General features: G+C 40.7%; 1 protein-coding gene across 5 annotated transcripts in view; it reads left to right on the forward strand.

Annotated features, from left to right (window-relative positions):
- bcas1 (brain enriched myelin associated protein 1) overlaps window positions 1–22,680 on the forward strand; it is a 105,963-nt gene that overhangs the window by 71,201 nt on the left and 12,082 nt on the right. For 4 of the 5 annotated variants that reach the window (XM_068000823.1, XM_068000822.1, XM_068000826.1 and 1 more), the window contains 6 exons: window positions 3,476–3,643; window positions 5,473–5,532; window positions 6,887–7,057; window positions 8,032–8,070; window positions 11,318–11,494; window positions 20,242–20,307. In XM_068000823.1, coding sequence (XP_067856924.1) covers window positions 3,476–3,643; window positions 5,473–5,532; window positions 6,887–7,057; window positions 8,032–8,070; window positions 11,318–11,494; window positions 20,242–20,307 — 681 coding nt within the window. The remainder of the gene's footprint in view (window positions 1–3,475; window positions 3,644–5,472; window positions 5,533–6,886; window positions 7,058–8,031; window positions 8,071–11,317; window positions 11,495–20,241; window positions 20,308–22,680) is intronic. The other variant, XM_068000824.1, reaches the window with a different exon arrangement.

Raw genomic sequence — 22,680 nt, forward strand, 5'->3', positions numbered from 1 at the left:
ACGTGATTATTCACTATGTGTTAACACTCAACCCTTACATTCACAAGCGATTAAACCTATTAAGTGCTTCTTTGTAATAGTGGTCACCGTATCCAACAACATCAGGAAAGGAGAAAATGAGAGAAAGTGGGTGAGAAATGTTTTTTTTTATTTGGTAGGCAGGCTGAAGTGTTCCCCATTGCCATGAGCCTTGCTTACTGCTGCAGAACAAAGAATTTCAGAGGCAAGCTGCTCTTTCGAGGCAAACTGGAGGGCACATTAACTCATTCCACTTCCCCATACCTCCCAGCAACCAACTGAAGAGCACAGCAACAATCTGTGAACAGATACCCTGCCCACTGCTTGACATAGTGTGACTGCAGTATAAACTGTTAGTTGAGCTTAGCATAAAGTTGCTCTTTTTGAGCTGCAGTTATTAAAGACTCGAAGATTTACAAAGTTCTCGGTGTAAAAATGTAACAAAAAAGTTTGTTATTTTAAGGCAGATAGGATTTTTTTGAACTTCTAATGGCTCCTGTCAATGGAGAGCGAAATCGGTGGAGTGCCCCTGCTGGTGCCCGAAGAGTTGGGAGCCATTTGAATGCCATTAGCAAACTATGGGTGCCAATTAGGTGCCCCACTGCTGCTTGCCAGTTTTGGGCGGGCAGGAAATCAGCCAGCTCCCACACTGAGCCAGCTGGCAGGTTGGGCCTGGGGCGAGAAGAGCCAATTCCGGACCGCAGTATTTTTGTGGAGCCAGGCAGAGCACTCCTGCTCCCCTTGCCCCACAAATATTCTCCCCCCGCCCCCCCAAAAAAAAAGTTCTGGGTCTTTTCTGGAGCAGCCACCAGCAGTGCCTTTAAGTACAGCTGGTTAGGCCACTCACCACCTGGTACGAATGGACGGAGCATGCTCAACGCACATCCCACCCGTTTGTACTTGAAAATTGTAAACGGGGTCTTACTGCCTTCGTAGGACCCTACTTTGCATATTTAAGCTGCCTTACACCTAAGACAGACGGGTATGCTGCTCATAAATTTACAGGCCCTTGAAAATTGCATCTGGTGCGCCTTGTGTATCAATGAGTTGGCCTAGTTACCCCTTTCCCTTCCATGTTCAGCTACCAGCCGCTTGTCTATCAGGCAAGAAACGGGTGCCTGGCAGTTGAAAATCATCCGAGTATCTCTTATTGGATCTTACAGAATCAATTTCAATCATGAGTTGAGAGGTTTTATATCTTGCATAGAGTGCAGTAATAAAACATTGTTCCTGTTATTCAGAAAACCTTTGCATATTCTTTGCATTGCCGGACTTGAAATGGGTTCTGAGAAGTTTACGATAATCACTTATTAAAGTGTCACCTGCTCAGTTCTGGTATGTAAAGTGCCAGTTGCAAGATTAATTATAGTTCAACTGTTGGCATAATCTCAAAAATTGAGAGCAAGAGAGACGCATATAGTAAAGGGTACGTGGGTACGGTCCGCACGAGACCCGAAGCGGGTGGCAAGGGGCAAGTGAGGCCCTGCTCCTCCTGGCCCACAAGGAAAAAGAAATTAAAAATAAAAACGTTCCTCCTGGGCCTCTTCTGGCCCGCAATCCACCTCCCGACAGGTTTGACCTGACGGGGAAGCCATCACTGCTCCCCTATTCAGGCCTCAGACTAAAATAGCAGATCAGATCCCGATGACTTTATCGGGCCCCAATCTACATATTTAAAGAGGTCCCCACCGGGTAGGGGCGGGTGTCCTTCTAGAACAGGTTAATATTCAAACCGTCAGGAAGGTAGCAGGATTGGAGGGGATACTTTGTTCCCCTCATTTTAACTGTGTCCCCGTCCCATTTCTCCACCCCCCCCCCCCACCCCCGGTCTGGTTCCCGTCAGGTGAGGGGAGTTCGAATCGGGGAAAAAGACACTGAGATATATGCAAAGAGGATTGAAGTGAGGTTGGAAATGTGGTTGGAGGCCCAAACCATTTTTATGGTTGGGCCTCATTTGAATTGTGTAAGTGAACTGCTCACACATCTGAAGCAGCTTGTGGAAGGCAATAAATCCAATGACCACTCTGCAAAAACCAGTTGGTCCAGGTGGGTGAAGTGGGGGTAATGCCGGTGGTGAGGGACTGTCATGTATCGTGATGGATGGAATTTTGTAGGCCAAAGGGGAGCTTTAACGCTCATCCTGACACCACGAAAATCATTTAGAAACTTTTTCTTACTTATTTTGAGCGGTCTGCAGCAGTCCCTTTAAGGACGGCTGGTTAGGCCACTCCACAAGAAGGTACCAAATGGGCGGAGCATACGTAGCACACCCTTTGTCCATTGGTACTTTATAGGGCCCCAATTTTCATAGGCTAATGAGGCTGCTATTTCTTTCTTGAGTGACACTGGGCCACCCATTTCAAGGCCAAGGCCCCCACCAAAATGTTGGTGACCCAGATGTCGGTGGAAACAGGGTGGTAAGTGCTGTTCTTCCATTTTCATCACGCGACCACCTCCTTCCTGCCCAACGGAGAGGGGGAGGGGGGAGGTTAGAAATCAGTCTCAAAATTTCTTTCTTCAGTTAATTTGTTTCATCAAATAAAAAAACAAAGTTGAATTTGAAAAGCTGTAATTACCACCTTTATTTTGTTGATAATAATTAGAATGATTTTCTTACAGCTGTGTGTGTGTGTGTGTGTGAGAAAGAGAAACAGACAGAGATAAACATCCAGGAAACAATCACAAAACACCATATTCAATGTTTACAGAGATCCCTTAGATAGCCACAAACCATTGCTCGCACATGTGATTCCTCCTAACCAGTGTTATCAGACACATGCCCTGCCTCTCCCTTCACTGCTGACACCAAGAATCTACCAGTGAGCCAAACCTGACCTTCAACCCCAAGTTCTGTCAAACCCCAACTCCTCCCTCTACAGTGATGCCAAATCATGCTACCAAATTCTTGTAGCCCCACTGCAGTACTGTCAAACTCCAAGACCATACCCCAGTCTTAGTAAAGCCCAGGACCATCCCCCAAAGCAAAAAGTTCCAGGTCTGCCTGTATTGCTTCCAAAGTGTAGGATTGCCTCCAAATACAGCTAAACACCATTCCCCTTCCCAGTACTACTAATAAACAGATATCCACCTCCAGTTGGTGCATCTTGCCTACCATCTTGCTATATATTCTCAGCTTTAGAAATCATAAGGGATGAAAACGAAATATTTATACATCAAGGCAACTCGTTTACAGTTTACACAGAAAAATGGACAGATGTGACATTCAATCCCCAAAGTACAAGTAAAAATCCAACATTTTAATAAAAATGGAACTTGATTTAATAACTATTAGTCAGTGGCTCTGATTTATCCCCTACGTGGAATGAACACTCACATTGTTATAATACAGTGAATCCTCTGACTCATCGTGAGCAATGCCATGGGAGATCTACTAATGTTATAGTAAATATATGAAGGTACTGTACAATGCATATGTACTGAAAATTGTGTATTCTAGGAAACTGGTGAAGGCAACAAGGATCATATAACACCATCAAATGTTGACAACGTATCTCAAAATCCAACACCTGCCAAATCGTCTGAGAACCTCAAGGAGTCTGAGAAGGATAATAAAGCAGAGACGCCTGCAGACGATAAGTCGGTCATGAATTTCTTCAAAACTCTTGTAAGCAATGATAGCTTGCTGTTTTGAGTCTTGACGTGTTATTTTTAGGTTCTGTGGTCAAGAACATCCCTGCAGATGTATAAAGAGCAGTGGTCATTTCAGGAATACAGGGCCCAATTTATGCAAATTGCAATGCAAGTACAATTCACTTCTGTCGATATTTTTTAAAGGTATATGTTTCTGTGTCCTTTTCAAAGCACTCATGGATTTAATTTGTAAATCAATACAGAAATGCATTTAGGATGCTTGTCTCTTTGACTTTCCAACTGAAGCTATGTGAATTGTACTTGCTATGCTTTACATAAAACATGTCGATAGAATGGAATAAAATTAAAAGGAATTAAAAAGTGCTCCACAGCCAAAGAACTGTTGTTTGAAGTGTAGTCACTGTTTTCTAGGCAAACATGGGAGCCAATTTACACACTGCAAGGTCACACAGACAGTGATGAGATTAATAATCAGTTAATCTGTTTGGTGGTATTGATTGAGGAATGAATGTTGGCCTAGAGTTTAATTTCTGGGCTTTTAATATCCAGAGCTTTTCTGTCATTTTTTGCCATTAAGGGATGTTTCTTTTTATCTCTAACTTCTTGCTGCTGGTTTATTGTAAACCACATCATTATCTCTGGAGTTACCCACGGATCTAACCTTGGCCCCCCTCCTCTTCCATATCTACATGCTGCCCCTAAAGGCACTATATAAATGCAAGTTGTTACTGTTGGTCCAACCAGGAAGCTGTTACTAGTGAAAAAAGTTTTTTCTTTACTGTTCTAGAGAAAATAAAGCTTTAGCTTTTTTTGCTACACCTGTTACAGACGTGACCAGTGCTAGGACAGTTATTCATGTTACAGGTACAGTAGGCTATATTTTCCAACCTTCTTGGTGTAAACTGAGCGTCACCTATTGGAAAATGAAGTAGAATCCCTCACTTCGTCCAGCATAATTTTTCTGTCCCCATCAAAAAAACTAAATATTCATTGCCCTCCTCATTCCTTCCAGACACTTTTTTTGGTTACTGTTTACTATTTTCCACATTTATAAAATAACAATGCCTGTCCGCTTCGGCTGCTGTAAGGCTTCAAATCCGACAGCAGAACACAATTTTGTGCCTACGAATGGGTGACCTCCCAGTCAAAGGCATTTTTCACACTTGACTCTCACCCAGTGTATTAAAATGATGCTGGTCCTGGAGATACTTGCAAGGTCAGTGCGCTATGTGTTCGGTAGGTACGATTGTCGCGCTGCTCCACTTCTGGTCAGGCTTACGCCCAATTGGAAAACTTACATTAGTCAGTCTTCCTACAAAGCTGCCACAGAGGTATAGCGTAGGTTCATGGCTACAAGCCTTCACATGCTGACTTACCAATCTCTGTTGGGCTGGTGTGGGTTTTTGCCACAGGTTGGGAGAGAATATTGGGGGAAAATCACATCGGGCCACTCTTGCATGCCTCCTGCTGCCCAACGTAAGAGCACCATTGGCAGAGACCTGGAGCAGCTGGCCTCCCACCTTCAGAAACCCTGTGTTTCACAGAGCCAATTAGAAATGGGCAGAACAGAAAATAACAAATCACTGAGCGACATGGAGTCACCCTCACAGAACCTCACAGCAAATAAAATGAACAGCTGAAATGTGAATGAGAGAAAGCAAGCTGCTAATTTCCTTAAATTCAATTAAAAACAAATTGATCCAGTGACTTAGAAATGAAACTTAATCCAAACAATTTGTCAAGCTTATAGCTATGAGAATTACTTTCTACAATTGTAAATAATCGCTGTGTTGGGGTTATCCACATGCAATTAATAAACACAGTCTGTAATTTTTGTTATAGGTGACACCGACAAAACCTTCTTCCAAGACAGAGCACGACCCACAGCAAGCATCTGATGAGGTATTGTCTCCCGTTCCCCTTTATGGTTTCTTTATACCACATACCATCTTCAGCCAAGAGGATGAATTTAAGACTTGCTTTCAGGCCAGCTGTCTGTTGAAAGCTGTGTGACAGCGTCCTGCAGTGACTGTCTTTCCAATATTACCTTCCTCCTTGTAAGAAAATGTGTGGCTTTTGTTGCACAAAGATTGGGAATTCACTGTATGATGAACCATGCTTATAAACCTGTGAGTTACCATTCCATAGCAAAATGTACTAGAATTCCAATGCAATATATCACTTTTTTGTCACAGGAAGAGGCAAATCATTGTTATGTATGTGATTTATCAGTGTTATTTTTTATGGGTTTTTTTCCTTTTTTGGGTGGGAGGGGTTAAATTGTAAGAGGCAGAATGCTGCATATGTGATGTTACATGATGGGGCAATAAAGCAGAAACCATCAATTAGGTAGGAAATAGGTAGTAAATACCATAAGGTGAACATCTCTGACACACAGAAAGCGTGTAGATTAAGCTGACTAATATCATCGTTGAAGATCATATTGAAGTGATAGAATCTAGGGGTTGGTGAGACCACAGCTCAATTCTGGAGTGAATGTTTCATGAGCCTCAGGATCATGATGATCCCAGTATTGAGGTTGGTAAATTATTTGTTAGATAAAATGAAAATATTTGTGGACTTCTAGTAAATTTTGAATGAAGAAACAAAGCTCCAATTCCTCTGCTCCTGTTTTATAACATGTAACACTAGAAGTGTGAAGATTATTTTTATAGATGGTAAATGATCAAAAGAACATGTATTTGAAAATTTATAAAGGAGTTAATTTTTACTCTCTATTACAAATGTGCAACAAAGATGGGGTTGATTCTGCTGACTGTACGCTAATTTGTACCACTAAATACAGCTAGAATATGTTGAGCATTTATAAATCACGCTGCAGATATCCAGTGGCAATAAGGAGTACTTCCAAGATTGTTAGCCACATGTAACTAAGTGGGAATTTTGGTAGCTTTATACGGACTTTCCAGTGTCACCATTCACCCCAAGCATTTACAAAACAATGGCCAAAACAGGTGATTGTGCAAGTAGAGGTCTGGAAGGATAGTAAGAAATGTAATCTTAAATAACTCAGGACATAAATTACAAATTTAAGGCTTATGCTAAAAGTGTTTTATGGTTATTGAGTTAATTTTACATAATTACATTGCAGTGAATGGGAATGGTATTGTGGACTGATAAAAAATCTTGTGGAAGATTTTATTTTATTAGTCAGTTGAGTTCTACTTCTGTGGTTAATCTCATGTAAGTATGACAATGAATAATGAGTGCAGCTTTTTTTCTGAATGGTGTAAAGAAAAAAGTAAATGGTGAACACAAAGAAGCAGCAACCAAAGGTCACAAATTAGAACAAAAAGCAGCACCACAACAGGAGGTATCCAAGACAAAAGATGCAGAGTCGCCTGAAAAAACAAAACCAGAAAAGGCACCAACACAAAGTCCATTTGGAAAGCTGTTTAAGCAAAAGGTCAGTAACAATACAGTAATTTTATTACGTCAAACATATTTTGTATTAATGAAATTGGTATCTCTCATCGGCTATTATTATAGTCTCCTCTATTGTAATCTCTGCATATATGTGTTGCTCTCCTGAAACGCAGAATTCAATAATTCCTGATTTCATAGTTGGTCAAGTCACTTATATACTTGTTACAGTATTAATTCTGATCATATCCCATGCAGATGTAGCAGCCTGCCTGTTCAAATCCAAGTTTTCATTATGGACATCATTAACAATGACAAACTAAAAGCCAATCACATTTACTGACTGCAATACAAGCAGAACAGATTAACTAGAGAGGTAAAAGAAGCTACCAATCAGAAACCACCACTACTAAAATTAACACTTAACACAAATGAAGTTAATTTTGGTAATATCATTTACATTTTTAAAAACTACAGGGTTAACTACAGGGCCTCAGTGTTACAGCCCTATCTCTGACCCGTGCTCCTTTCGAATGTGGCTTCCCCACTGGGACTGCAGGACCACAGAATTATGCCTTACATGGATTGGTCTAAGTAAAGTCAAAATGTTGCACATACGTTCAGTACAATGGCACAAATAAACTTGATAAAAGCTAGGATCTTATTAAACGCGCATGACTATTTATCCAAATTCACTTCCTTTTACATAGAGATGAAGAGAAGTGTAAGTATAACTGTTGATAAAAAAAAATTGTGCTTGGGAATATGCACATTGAATGTCCAGTTTTGCATATGTAAGTCCTGCTTCTACTCTGTTTAACATGGCTCAGTTTCAGAACTAACAGATGTGGGGCTCGAAACTGTGTTGGTCTCTGTTCTGTGGCAGTGACCATTGCACACTGGTGTTCAGTGCCACTGCATCTTCCAGATATAACATTTCTAAAATTAGTTATACATTTCACAACATAAAGCCTTGTTAAATGATTAATTCATTGTGGTCTCTCTTTCTTCACCCAGACCATCAAGGAAGTACCACAGGTCAGTGCAAATCAGAACGTAAGTTAATTATATATTGTAAATTCAGTGATCCTGTGAACCCAGCGGAGAGTCTCATATGAAGGAAGTTTGGGTCACAGATGGAACTAAATACTGTAATCCTGCTTCTCTGACCTGCACTCCATTCAAGTGGGCTCCCTACTGAGAGTGCTGAATTTAGCCTTTTGTGTACTGTACTGCAATTGTATTAAACTGTCATCATGCTAGATGTAAATCATCATATAATGATAGAATTTATATCACATTAAATGCCATTTTTCTTCTCATTTTCTCTTTGGGAGGCCATTTGTCACCATGCATTCTTTTCCAGCCAGGAGGACACAGTGGTCTGGTTGTTGACTTCTGTATGACTGTCTTGATGCCTTTGTGATCAACAGCAGGATGTGTGATTCAGGCTGGGCATGACAGAAACATAGTCTTTTCTTATCCTTGAGGTGAAATGCCTTGCTTCTTCAGCTGCCAGCTCACCTTAGACTATTAAAAGTCTCCAGACTGAGCTATATGGATTCAAATGACAGGCAGCCGCAAGATTTAAAACCCATGTCTTATGACTGAGAGACAAACACTACTGGTTACGTTACTATGCCGTACACAGTGACTATAATTTTGATTTAGGAGGAGAGTGGGTATAATCTGGTTTTAAAAATATGTCTGCCTCTGCATTCTGAGGACAAATTTTGCCATTTATATTCCAGAACAGAGAAATGTCATATCATACCAAAAGTGTAATTGGTGCTCTTTTATGTCAGTTGTTATTTTTTTCCTCTAATTATTTTGCCGAGATATGGTTCCATAGGTGGCATTCCTCTGGTGCCAGGACCAAGTGGCTTTTTGTCATGTGAGCTCAGACCATAATTGTTGAATCATGGGGAGGCCATGCCCACTAAGCCAAACTCTATCCTCACCCAATGAGCACATGAACCATACTAACAACAAGGGTTGCTGACTAGTGAGCAGAGTATGAACCATAGCTGATTTTGTTTCCCTCTCCTCAATCCCCAAATGATGAGAACACTACTACCGCAGAGAAATACTTTTGCAAGCAATGTGCAATATCTTCTGGTGGCACAACATTAGAAATGTTGAACCTGAGGCCGTAAATGACTATTTTCAAATTTGCTTTGCCTCGGCAGGTGGATAATAAAAACAAATTAGTGAGCCACGACATGGGCTTCACAACTGAGGTTGCCACCCATCCAGTTTTTAAAATAAAGATAAAATCAATTTTTTTCCCATTTAGCTCATTGTCTTATCACATGGAAACATTAATTATGAACATTTTGACACATTTTCAGAACAGCATCATTCAACATATCTTGTCACGTGTTCAGTATTTAACTTGGGAAGAGATGGCAATTGTAACCACATTGAAACCTGATCCTGTTCTTACTTGACATCCAATTTTCCAACAGTTGTCACAGAATAGTGACCAAAAGCAGGAACCTGAGCTGATTTTTCCCTTTCTTAGCCGAGGGACTCAGAGTCAACTGTCCTACCCTAGTTGTTGCATAAACTGACATCAGCTAAATCAGCACAGGGATCCAAGGAATTTCCTGGTTTTTATGGCTCAGCACCACACCAGGCAGTTCATTTACAATTGCCCATCAAGAGAGACTGGTTTCTACAATTTTACGAAGTTGTTTTGATAAGTACATCAACTTCATTGTATAACTTTTATGCTGCATTTTATTGAGCACCTAGAGGCAACATCAAAACTAATGGGGCTGGGGTACTGTTGGCCATGGTGTAATGGTAATGCAGTGACATTACCTGAATGGCTGAGTTATGGAAGTTTTGGAATTTTCTAGTGTAAGTCTAGCACTCTGTTGCCATTAGAATTCCAGTAAAGCAATGGCACAGATTTTAATAATATTTATTACAAGTCCTTGTAATACTGCAAGGACTTAAGTTTCTAATTGCAATTGATTCTTTGGAACTGTTTGATAATTTGATTGCCCACTCTACTGATAGTTCATGAGTTTGAATATTACCAGATTAAAATGAATGACAAGTACTTGTTTCCAATTTGTATTTTGTGGATTAATACCTCGTTATATTCACAGCTCCTGTTGATATTTCCAACAAGAGAAAACAGGTTTAAGTAGCATAATTCTATAGTGATGGTACCTCTAATTACACTCTGTGATGGAGAAAAATACCTTTTCTTAGGGTCTGTTCTTTTTTTCCTTTCCTGTTACCACTTCATGAAGATGGTTCATATTTTGCATAGTTCTACATATGGCAGCTGGCCTTTGCTAGCTCATCCAAGAGGACATTCTTTGTGTGAGTCTAGACAATAATACCCCTGTGAATAGCTGAGCCATATCGACCTGGAAGATCCCAGCATTAATCCCTATTGTGTACAGTTAGCTGATCTCAGCTGGGCAGCAGTAGGGTTGCTACAGTTGGCCTCAGTACTCCTGCATTAGGAAGGAGACAGTTCCCTCTCCTCATTGCTGGAAAGTGAATATGTGAACGTGCGTGAGGATAAGATTGGGTTCCACTGTGAAGTCTCCTATGCTAAATAGCTTATTAGCACTCCCTGTTGAGGCATATGTGTAAATAATGGCTAGTTGGGAAAGATACCAAAGGACAACCAGCATCTATGAAACTATACACAAGCAAGAAGTCAATATTTTCAGGAGAGAAGGAGAAGAGAGAAAATTTGTGGAGAAAATTGACAAAAAGAAAAATACAATCAATGTAGATAGTGTGGATTATCACAGGAAGCCTGTCCTTACACATTCACGCTCCCAGCAGGAGTCATTTGATAACATTCAATCCTTGTTGATTTTTTTTCCACCTCCCTTGTCCAGGATGTGAGACCAGTCATATAGCCCATAATTATCTGACTCTGATCAAATAATTGAATACAGTCCAGGGGCAGTATAGCTGAATACCACACAGTATTATACATTCACCTACTGAGCCATCAGGACAGCACAGCAAGTCATTATATAGAGTTAAATTGTAGTTGGATTTTTGAATATTATGTATTGACAGTTTATTGGTAACCCGTGATATATTAAAAAATAATACACCTTAACTGACTATGTTGTTATCATCCAGATGATGTGTAAAATATTGACATCAATGATATGTAGGAGCTTAGACCAAAAATAGTCCACCATGGATACAGGATCTAAAAAAACTACTGGACTACTACTGCCTGTGTATTGACAATGCTGGATGTTCATTTCTGTATATCTTTGTAACTAATAAAAGTTATGTTTTATTTATTATCCAGGTTGAACAAGAAAATGTAACCAGTACTACTGATGCAAAATCTGTAAAAATCACATCACAACCGCAAACAGAAATATCAAAACAGGAGGGTAAAAGTCCTGAATCTGCGCAGAAAGCAAAATCTGAAGAAGAAGTTAAACCAGCCAAAAAGAGCTTCCTGAATTTCTTCAAACAGATGGTAAGTGTACTCTTTGTGCACTTTTATTAACATATTCCCTCCGGTACTGAGATAATATGTAGATGTATTTTATTACTTGGCATGTAAGACTTTTCTTCTCCATTCAAATCACCTAAATTGACCTTTTACTTGCTTCTAATTGTTACTTAGATTGTACTTGGGGAAGTTAATCCAATACAGGAATAAAATACATTTTAATATTGACTGGGAGATAGGCAGAGAGTACAGTAGTAGAGAGAAATAAAGGATTGGAACCATCTGGAAAGCTGGGAAAGAAGCAATAAAGAGTTAAAAATGGAGGAGAAAATGTCAAAGACAGATTCGTTACTTTACTATTTAGTGAGGTGAAAAGTAACAGTTAAAGTATCCAAACCTAATTCCCCTAAAGAATGGAGTTTGAAAATCTGCACAAGCTCTCTGTGACAAGATTACAAAATCTTTCTGGCAGATGTCTTGCTGAATATTGTGAAATACAATTAGTGAAACATAATGAACTTGAATACATTTTTTTCTTTCATGGTGTTAAATAAAGTGGAAAATTATATTTTATTCTGATGAAAAATGTCATTAGTTTTCAAATGCCTAAAGTGAGATCCTGTCCCATATCTGGGCTCAGATTACAGATTCGGGAATATGCATGGAATGGAGCTGCCAGTTCTTTAAACTGGCTGCAGAGTAAGCAGGTGGTTTTCAAAGCCCATGGGTACATGGACATTGTAACAGAAAATTAAATATGTCAGATCCTACATCATTTTTAATATTAATTATAGCAGCAAATTCTGAGGAAGATGCAGTAGTTGTAATAATGCCCAGGGGAGTTGCCAGATTAGGCACAATGGAAACACCAGCGTGATTCTGATTAGGCAACTACAGTCCTCAGGACTCACAGGGGTTTGCTTTGCTTTTGTAATTTAACTACCGCCTTGATTAATAGTTAAGAGGCTTTGGGTCCACTTTTGTAGCTAGACCAGCATTGTACTGCTCAATGTGACTATTAAACATTCTTTTAGAGTTTGACATTGCTGTTATACGTGCCTTTCAAAGAGAGCCCCATCTCCCGGAGTGACTTTCTTTAACTGCGCCTGCCAGATTACATTAGCTATATGAACTGAGCTCCCTTTGAAACTCTGAGCGACAACACACATTTGGAGGCACATACGCACTGAATGTTCTGACAGGGGGAATGGGATGTTAATAATAGGACCATAGAATTTTACAGTACATAAGGAGGCCATTCAGCCCATTGTACCAGCTCTTTGCTAGAGCAGTCCAAAACTAATCCCACTGCCTCGCTCTCTCCCCATAGCCATATATCTTTCATGCTTTCAAATGTTCATTCATTCTTCCCTTAAAAGATGCAATGGTCTTTGCATCAACTACTCTGTTTTTGAATCGCTGGGTCTCTTTGTTCTTCAATCACTTCAGCATCTTTTCATTGGTTTCAGACTCATATTCCTTGTATTTCTTTCCAAAGTGCATTACCTCACATTTCTTTGCATTACATTACACTTGCCACTTGTTTGTCTAACCTGCTAACCCGTTTATTTCCTCCTGAAGTCATTTACAGCTCTCCTCGCTGTTTTCTAAAATTCCTGCTGTTGTACCATCGGCAAATTTAAATATTGTTCTCCCTATGCCCAAATCCAAACCATCTATAATGACCAAAATGAAAGCGGACTCAGCACTGACCCCGGGAATACACCATTTCCAACCAAATTTTCAGGTAGGCAAAGTTTTAAAGGGCCATGAATTTAACTGGTATTTTTTTTTAATTTGGCCATTTTTGAGCCCTTTTGTGAAATTGATTTGCTTTTTTGAATGACTAAAAGAATAATAAGGAGGGAGAAATTAGAATACTAGAGAAAGCGAGCTAGAAATATAAAAACAGATAGTAAGAGTTTCTACAGGTATTTAAAAAGGAAAAGAGTAAGTAAAGTGAGCGTTTGTCCTCTAGAGAGTGAGTCTGGGGAATTAATAATGGAGAATAAGGAAATGGCGGATGAATTGAACAGATATTTTGCGTCTGTCTTCACTGTAGAGGATACAAATAACATGCCAGAAATAATTGTGAATCAAGAGGTGAAAGGGAGGGAGGAACTTAAAACATTTACAATCACCAGGGAAAGGGTTCTGAAAAAAATATTAGAACTAAAAGCTGACAAGTCCCCAGGTCCTGATGGACTTCATCCTAGGGACTTAGAAGAAGTGGCTGCAGAGATAGTAGATGCATTGGTATTAATTTTCCAAAATTCCGTAGATTCTGAAAGGGTCCCATCAGATTGTAAAATAGTGAATGTAACTCCTCTATTCAAGAAAGGAGGGAGACAGAAAGTAGGAAACTACAGGCCAATCAGCTTAACATCTGTCATAGGGAAAATGCTAGAATCTATTATTAAGAAGGTTATAGCAGGGCACTTAGAAAATCTCAATGCAATCAGGCAGAGTCAACATGGCTTTGTGAAAGGGAAATTGTGTTTGACTGATTTATTAGAGTTCTTTGAGGAAGTAACAAGCAACATGGATAAAGGGGATCCTGTGGATGTGGTGTACTTGGATTTCCAGAAGGCTTTTGACAAAGTGCCACATACGAACATACAAACATATAAATTAAGAGCAGGAGAAGGCCATTCGGCCCCTCGAGCCTGCTCTGCCATTTGATAAGATCATGGCTGATCTGATTGCGACCTCAACCTTACTTTCCCATCTACCGACTAGAACCTTTGACTCCCTCGTTAATCAGGAATCTATCTAACTCAGCATTAAAAATATTCAATGACCCTGCTTCCACCGCTCTCTGGGTAAAGGAGTTCCACAGGCTCACGACCCTCTGAGAGAAAAAAATTCTCCTCATCTCCGTCTTAAATGGGAGACCCCTTATTTTTAAACTGTGGCCCCTAGTTCTAGTCTCTCCCACAAGGGGAAACATCCTCTCAGCATCTACCCCTTCTAGTCCCCTCAGGATCTTATATGTTTCAATAAGACCACCTCTCATTCTTCTAAACTCCAACTTGTCCAAGCTTTCCTCATAAGATAACCACCTCACCCCAGGAATCAGTCGAGTGAACCTTCTCTGAACCGCCTCCAAAGCAGTTATGTCCTTTCTTAAATAAGGAAACCAAAACTGCACACAGTATTCTGGATGTGGTCTCACCAATGCCTTGTACAATTGTGGCAAAACATCTCTACTTTTATATTCCATTCCCCTTGCAGTAAATGACAACATTCCATTTGCCTTCCTAATCACTTGCTGTACCTGCATTTTAACTTTTTGTGATTCATGTACTAGAACACCCAGATCCCTCTGTACCTCAGAGTTCTGCAATCTCTCTCCATTTAAATATACTGCTGTTCTATTCCTCCTGCCAAAGTGGACAAGTTCACATTTTCCCACATTATACTCCATCTGCCAAATCTTTGCCCACTCACTTAACCTATCTATATACCTTTGCAGACTCCTTGGGGCCAATTTTCGGATGGCCGAGCGGGTGCGTTCGTGGTGGGGGGGCTCCCCGGAGCGGGTCCGGAGCCCGGCTCCAACCCGCCCACTTCCGGGTTCCCCAATGACACGAATCGGTGCGCGCGCGGCCCCCGCATGCGGGACTCCCACCGGCAATCAAAGCGGCGGGATCCCACTTAAGATCATTATCTGGGTACTTGAGGTTGTTGACAGACCTCATTAGTTGGAGATTTTAGGAGGATTCGGATTTTGGACTACCCAGAGCGTGTTTCCCATGCTGGGGGAACACTCCCTGTTTAAACAGACTTGTTGCAGCCAGCAGCCAGTGGCAGCTGCAAAGGTCCATTTAATAGGTGCGGGGTAAACCCACATTCATTGCAGCAGGGCACTCTGTCACCTCAGACAAAGTTTTGCCCGCCACACCGTTGTCTCCACACTCCAAATTATTAAATCATACCTTAAACTCTGCTGTCCAAACACATTTACCTACTTTGTGGACCCCCTCACACTCACACCATCAGGATTGGGAGGGGGGGTCCATTGCTGCATTCATCACTCCATTGGAGGACGAGCAACATCACCAGCCTCGCCAGGCATGCCGTCCACCTCTGCCACGTGGAGCTACACAACACAGCACTGCGCAACAGGGACCTGCACAAAGTAGTCATGCAACTACACATACACCCACTGTAGGGTGACCCAATGGGTGGCATCAAGGGTGTTCATGGAGAACCTCATGAAAGGGCATTATTGCACAAGCCAGTCAAGAATGACCGAGACGTGGCAGTAGTGGTGACAATATAATGTGGATTGTGAGTTGATCAGAAATCAAATATAAGTAAAAACCATGACAAACCCTCAAACATCCTTGTGCATCCCCTTCATCTCACAACATATTTGCCTTACGCTTCCTACTACACATACGTGATGCATGCCCTGTGGCTGCAGCACAGGTAGTGGCAGGTGGGGTAAGGCTGACCGTAAAAGAGATGCATGAGAGGGTGAGTATGAGACAGAGCCATGAGATTGTATGAGGATTGGGTTGAGTGGTAGTGGTGGGATGAGTGCTGGCGAGGTGATTAAGTGCAGGTAAGATGAGGATAAGCTTTGAGTGGGTGTGAGGATTGATGTGATAGAGTAGTGTTGGCAGTGCAGAAGGAGATGTGGGGTGGGGGCAGTGATGTGGCAGATGGAGTGTAGGGGAATGAGTAAGTGCACTCACTTTGACTGACCTACTTAGGTCATTGAAGCGCCTCCTGCACTGTATGCAGGTGCGTGATATGTTGGTGGTGCTGGTGACCTCCTCTGCCATCTTGAGCCAGGCCTTCGTGGTGGCAGAAGCGGGCCGCTTCCTCCTGTCTGCCAGGTGGAAGACTCCCTCCTCCTCACCCCATCCAGTAAGACCTGGTGACATAAGGAAAAACTTTTTCACACAGCAAGTGGTTAGGATTTGGAATGCACTGCCCGAGAGGGTAAGCCACTCAGTTTGTTCAAATCCACCTTCAGGGCAACTAGGGATGAGCAATATATGCCAGACTTGCCAGCAATGCCCACATCCCGAGAATGAATAAAAAGCACATCATCCAACACCAGCTCAATTTAAGCAGCCATAATACAGGGGGATTGAGTGCTGGGCTGCTTCATCACTTGTCTGCAAAATCATTTATTTTGGACTGCCACTTAATCACATGCACCTTCAGCCTATCCAGGGGCTGCTAATGGGATGTCTTTTTCAGGCTGCTCAAATGCTTTCAGGAATTTTGTTCCCCTATTGTGACACTCTCCTGTGAATAATTATGTAAATCAGCTGTAGACTGGAGAACTGAATAATATTTGCACTTGATTTTTCAGACAGGATTTGCACCAGTTCTGAACCATTTAGAACTGACTTAGACCTGATGAAGAAAATCAGCCCCTTTAAATCTGAGCAACACACCCATTAGCTTTAGTTCTGGCTAGAGATCTGAACACTGTGGGTGTACTGGAAATATGCAACATCCACATATAACACCTCTTGTGAATCTCTACAAAAGACTGTTGCATCCAAATGTCCTGTTGCTTTTCAAAGTATGTTCTAATAAAGTATTTAATTCTTTGTGAACTATAGGGTTTTTTAAAGTATTCTACTGTCAATATATTTTACTAGTTCTAATATGTAAATAGATTAGAATATTAATTTTAGCTTATATGTATTGACCTCTTGAAAGATCAAGGGGTACATCCCATGTGATCTCCAGTGGTCAGTACAATAATTAGGGATTAGGTGTTAATCCTGGGCATAACATCTAATGCATGGGTTGTATAAATGCACAGATTTCAGATGATCGGAATCTCAGCCTGCTTATAGAAAGTAAGTTCGCCAGAACTAGACAAAGATTTTGGGAGAAAGCATGAATTGTAACAGCCCTCGCCTATTAACAATAATATTGAACCTGTCAAAAATAGGTTGAAATGTTTTCATTACACTGACACTTTGCCATATTTCATCATTGCCACCAGTTGTGAGATTTGCAGTAAGTGCAGAGTACCTACATAATATTGCCAATGTCATCAGTCACCTGTCTTTCTGATTTTCAGGCCCTGCTTTTGCATGTTTTAGTCTCAGTGACTACAACAATTTGCGCTTATATAGCACCTTTCGTGTATAAAATGTCTCAAGACTCTTTTCAGAGAAATGGAAAGGAGGTTATTGAAGACTAGGTTGAAAAGATGGATTTTGAGAAAGTTTTCAAAGGAAGATGGTGTGGTAACCAATAATTATGGTCCTGGACTAGCAACCCACCATTGTGAAATTAAATTCAGTAAATCTGGTACTGATTCAGCACAGTAACTATGAAAGCTGCCGGATTGTCATAAAAACCCACTGGTTCACTAATGTCCTTCAGGGAGGAGAATCTGCCGCCCCCACCCAATCTGGCTTACATGAGACTTCAGACCCACGTTACATTGTTGACTCTTAATGCCCATGGGGTAATTAAGGATGGACAATAAATACTGCCTTGCTGATGTTGTCTATATTCCAAGAACAAATGAAAAAAACAGACATGAAGAGGCAGAGAGGCTTAAGGATGGAGTTCCAGAGAATAGGGCTGAGGTTTCTGAAAACTCTATCACCAATGGTGGGGCAAAGGGAGTGGGGCGGGGGGAAGAGATGCACAAGAGGCCAGTGTTAGAGGACCAAAGACTGTAGGAAGGGATGAGGTTGCGGAGTTAGGTAGGATGAGTTTTTTAAAATTAGATATTTCAAGGACAGGGAGTTAATGTAGGTCTGTGAGGATGGGGGTGAGTGGGACCTATTGTGGGACAGGATGTGGTCAGGGGCATTTTGGACTAGTTGCTTGTCAGCAGGCCGTCATAGCAGGACTTTGGTTTGAAGCAACTAGCGTTTTGTTTCTAACCAGCTAAAAACAGTTCAATACATTGGGCAGGTTATAGATAATTATATAATTTCAGATTGTACAAGGACGGAATTTCTAATGTTCAGGGTCAGTTGTACACTGTGATCTCATTTTTGCGATTCTGAGACAACTATATACAGTGAATTTCTATCTATGCAAATAAATGGCAGTTTTGCATGCTGTAAATTGTTTCATGTTTCCCAGGGCTTTTGCTTACATTCAGGAAGCTTTTGTGGAACTTCAGAGATTCTCGAAATGACTAATTGCTGAAAAAAACATTTTTTAAAATTCATACAGGATTTGTGAATAAGGGCCTTTAACAGCAGCTTAAAATGATTCTACTAGCCATCAGAGAATTGTCTTCATTTTACAAATACTGATTGTTAAAAGCAATATTGACTGAAAATGTGGTGGTTGTAAACCGTAATCAGTTACAGATAACCACTGTTATTTCATTAGAAACACCCATGAGTCATGACCTTAGTAGAATGTAGTTAGTGTTGTTTAGGGCCACATCAAATACCATGTGGCACAAATTAAGTCATGTCGCAGTTTAGACCAGAAATTTGTGCCACTGATCCAGACACAATTGTTACTAATCTAGTATGTAGCAGGCACAATTCTAATTAGGCAGTGCAAAGGGCTTAATTTTATACTAAGCCAATAATTAACTATATAACAAAAATGGCAAATGGGACTAGGAAACATTAAAAGTAGATTAATTTGATTTGTGAGCTTGCCTCTGGCATGTTTCCAAAGCCTTAATGAAAGAACATTTGAAAAAAAAGTACTGTCAGCCACGGATTGCAGCTCCTGATCATGACCCCCACTGGAAGGCACAAATGTGCGCATCAGATGAGGTAAGGACAGGAGTGGATTCGGGTATGTTGCCCCCCACATTGGAATAACCGAACAGCACTCACTATTGAGACTGACAGATGAAGCATATGCACTCAGGAGAGTTAACAGTATATAGCCCCAAACCATATCCCAGCAAGGAAAAATTTCAAGAAAAAAATTACAGGCAAAAGTGAAGTCTCTTGATTAAAATTAAAAACCATTTAGAAATAAAGCAAAATAGCAAAAATGACTACAAGAACCACTTAACAAAGTGCTACACCCTTGTTGCGATTGCCTTTCATGAAAATATACATAGACATCTTTTTATTCAAAAGTTGCCATTAACATTGGAGGGTACTGTAGCATCATCATCCTCCTCTACTGCTACTGCTAAGCAAGATCAATCAGGACCTAAAAAATCATGTAGGCCAGAGTTTTCTGCTTCTGCTCTTCCCAACCTGTGATTTTCCATCCTTTAAAGTGAATGATGGGCCGGCAGTCACAGAAGCAGAAAACCTCGCTCTAAATTAAATAGGAAAACCTGCAAGTGCTGGAAATCTGAAATAAGAACAGAAAATTCTGATGAAAGGCATAAATCGGTCTTTTCTCTGTATAGATGCATTCTGACCTGTGTATTTTCTGCATTTTTGTTTTTTATTTTTCTAAAAGACATGCTTCTTTTTAATGAAAAAAATCCTTCTTTTCTGTTATTTGTAATAAATGGCTGTAATTCATGCTATTTCCAGCAGCTTTCATGTCTTCAAATAATACAGAAAACCAATCTCATGGGAAGGAGGTAAAATTTGATGAACACTGAATGTGAATTGTTTTAACAGAAATAGAGCAATGGTGGGTTGCCAGCATGAAAAGAGTTGGAACAAGCTGAAGACTCTTATGTGATGTGTTGCTGGCTGCTACTGATCCTGAACCCATCGGCAAAATTGAGACACACATAGAATAAACAAATGAGATATACTGAATGTATATCTCATTTAGTGGTCAATTCATGATTTTTTTCATGAAGTAATTACAGATTTTATCTATGATTGCAGTCAGTCAAAGAGGATGAGAAACATGCTGATTCTGTGGATTCACCTGCAAAAAATTCTGACTGGAAAGTAAGTGTCTTTTTAATGCTTAATTTGTCATAATGTACAGGACACAGATTTATTAAACTACTAATGGATCTCCCATGGCTTTGCCCGTGGAAAGCCAGGGAGGAATGAGTTTCCCTCAGTGCGCTAATGATGCCGGTATGGAGATCATCCATTGGAGAAGTGTGAAGGGGTTCGGCAGGAATATCTTGCAGAATCAATCTCCAAAGAATGAAAAACCTGGCAGGCTGCCACAGGTAGTCAGGAAAGATTAAACAATTATGGCAGGAGAATCATTTTAGAAAGCATTCAGAGGAAACGGGAAGTCCCAGAAAGTGAAAAACATGGGGCAGGGGAGGTAGCGGAATAGCTGGCAGAATTGATCTCTCCGAGAAAAATTCATGAATCATTTACATAAGCACTGGATCTACCTTGACATTACACACAGGGAGTTAAGACCAAATGGAGTCTTCAGTTGAAGCAGGGTTATTGGGTGGGAGATTATTGGAACAGGGCAACAGGGTACACAGATGTAATTCTGTCCCCCTTTCAAAGTCACACATTCTGTCCTTACTTTTATATTTCCATTATAAATTCCCATATCCACATTTATAAAAGAAGTCATTCAGCTGCAGGACCTCCTCTGGCAGAAGGGCGTAATTACAGTGTTACAAGTTTACATAGGCAGTTTCTATTATAAATGAGGACATATGAATTTATAATGGAAAAAGTTGACAGTAAGTTTTTATTTTGTTCTTGGGATGTGGGTGAGGCTACACTTATTGACCAGCCCTAGTTACCCTGAGGAGGAAGTGTACACACACATAAGGTATTTGATATTATAAAATAAAAAGATGGAAACTGAAGCAAGGGAAGATGAAAATGCTGGGTAATTATTGAAAACTTACTGTTAACCAGAAAGAAGGTCAGGAATATTGGCAATGTCCTGGAGCTGTGAATAATGCTGCTGTAGGTATAGGTACGAGCTTCTATAGGCGTGTAAAAAGGAAAAGACTGGCAAGACAAATGTGGGTCCCTTACAGACAGAGACGGGAGAATTTATAATGGGGAATAAGGACATGACAGAAAAATTAAACAAATACTTTGTGTTTGTATTCACAGAAGAAGACACAAAAACCTCCCAGAAATATTAGAGAACTAAGGGTCTGCCGAGAATGAGGAACTGAAGGAAATTAGTATTAGTAAAAAAAAAAGTACTAGAGAAATTAATGGGACTGAAAGTTGATAAACCTTAAGGACCTGATGATCTCCATCCCAGGGTTTGAAAGAGGTGGCTATAGAAATAGTGGATGCATTGGATGTCATCTTCTAAAATTCTATAGATTCTGGAACGGTTCCTGCATATTGGAGGGTGGCAAATGTAACCCCTCTATTTAAGAAAGGAGGGAGAGAGAAAACGGAACGACAGACCTGTTAGCCTGACATCAGTAGTAGGGAAGATGCTAGAATCTATTATAAAGGATGTGATAACAGGACATTTAGAAAATAATAATAGGATTTGGCAGAGTCAACGTGGATTTCTGAAAGGGAAATCATGTTTGACAAACCTATTGGAGTTCTTTGAAGATGTAACTAGTAGAATAGATAAGGGGCAAACAGTGGATGTGGTGTATTTGGATTTTCAGAAGGCTTTCGATAAGGTCCCACACAGGAGGTTGATGAACAAAGTTAGAGCATATGGAAGCACGTGCAGTTTTGGTCTCCTTATCTGAGGAAGGATGTCCTTGCCATGGCGGAAGTGCAATAAAGATTTACCAGACTGATTCCTGGGATGGCAGGACTGACATATGAGGAGAGATTGGGTCGACTAGGCTTATATTCACTAGAGTGTAGAAGAATGAGAGGTGATCTCATCGAAACATATAAAATTCTAAAAGGACTAGACAGACTAGATGCAGGGAGGATGTTCCCGATGGCTGGGGAGTCCAGAACCAGGGGTCACAGTCTCAGGATATGGGGTATGCCATTTAGAACCGAGATGAGGAGAAATTTCTTCACTCAGAGGGTGGTGAACCTGTGGAATTCTGTACCACAGAAGGCAGTGAAGGCCAAGTCATTAGATGTATTCAAGAAGGAGATAGATATATTTCTTAATGCTAAAGGGATCAAGGGATATGGGGAAAAAGCGGGAACAGGGTACTGAGTTAGATGATCAGCTATGATCATTTTGAATGGCGGAACAGGCCCGAAGGGCTGAATGGCCTACTCTTGCTCCTATTTTCTATGTTTTCTATGAATTGGGGGTAATATACTGGCATGGATTGAGAATTGGTTAACAGACAGAAAACAGAGAGTGGGAATAAACAAGTCTTTTTCGGGTTGGCAGACTGTGACTAGTGGGGTACCACAGGGATCAGTGCTTGGGCCCCAGCTGTT

Source organism: Heptranchias perlo, chromosome 19 (assembly GCF_035084215.1).
Source record: "Heptranchias perlo isolate sHepPer1 chromosome 19, sHepPer1.hap1, whole genome shotgun sequence".
Lineage (NCBI taxonomy): Eukaryota > Metazoa > Chordata > Chondrichthyes > Hexanchiformes > Hexanchidae > Heptranchias > Heptranchias perlo.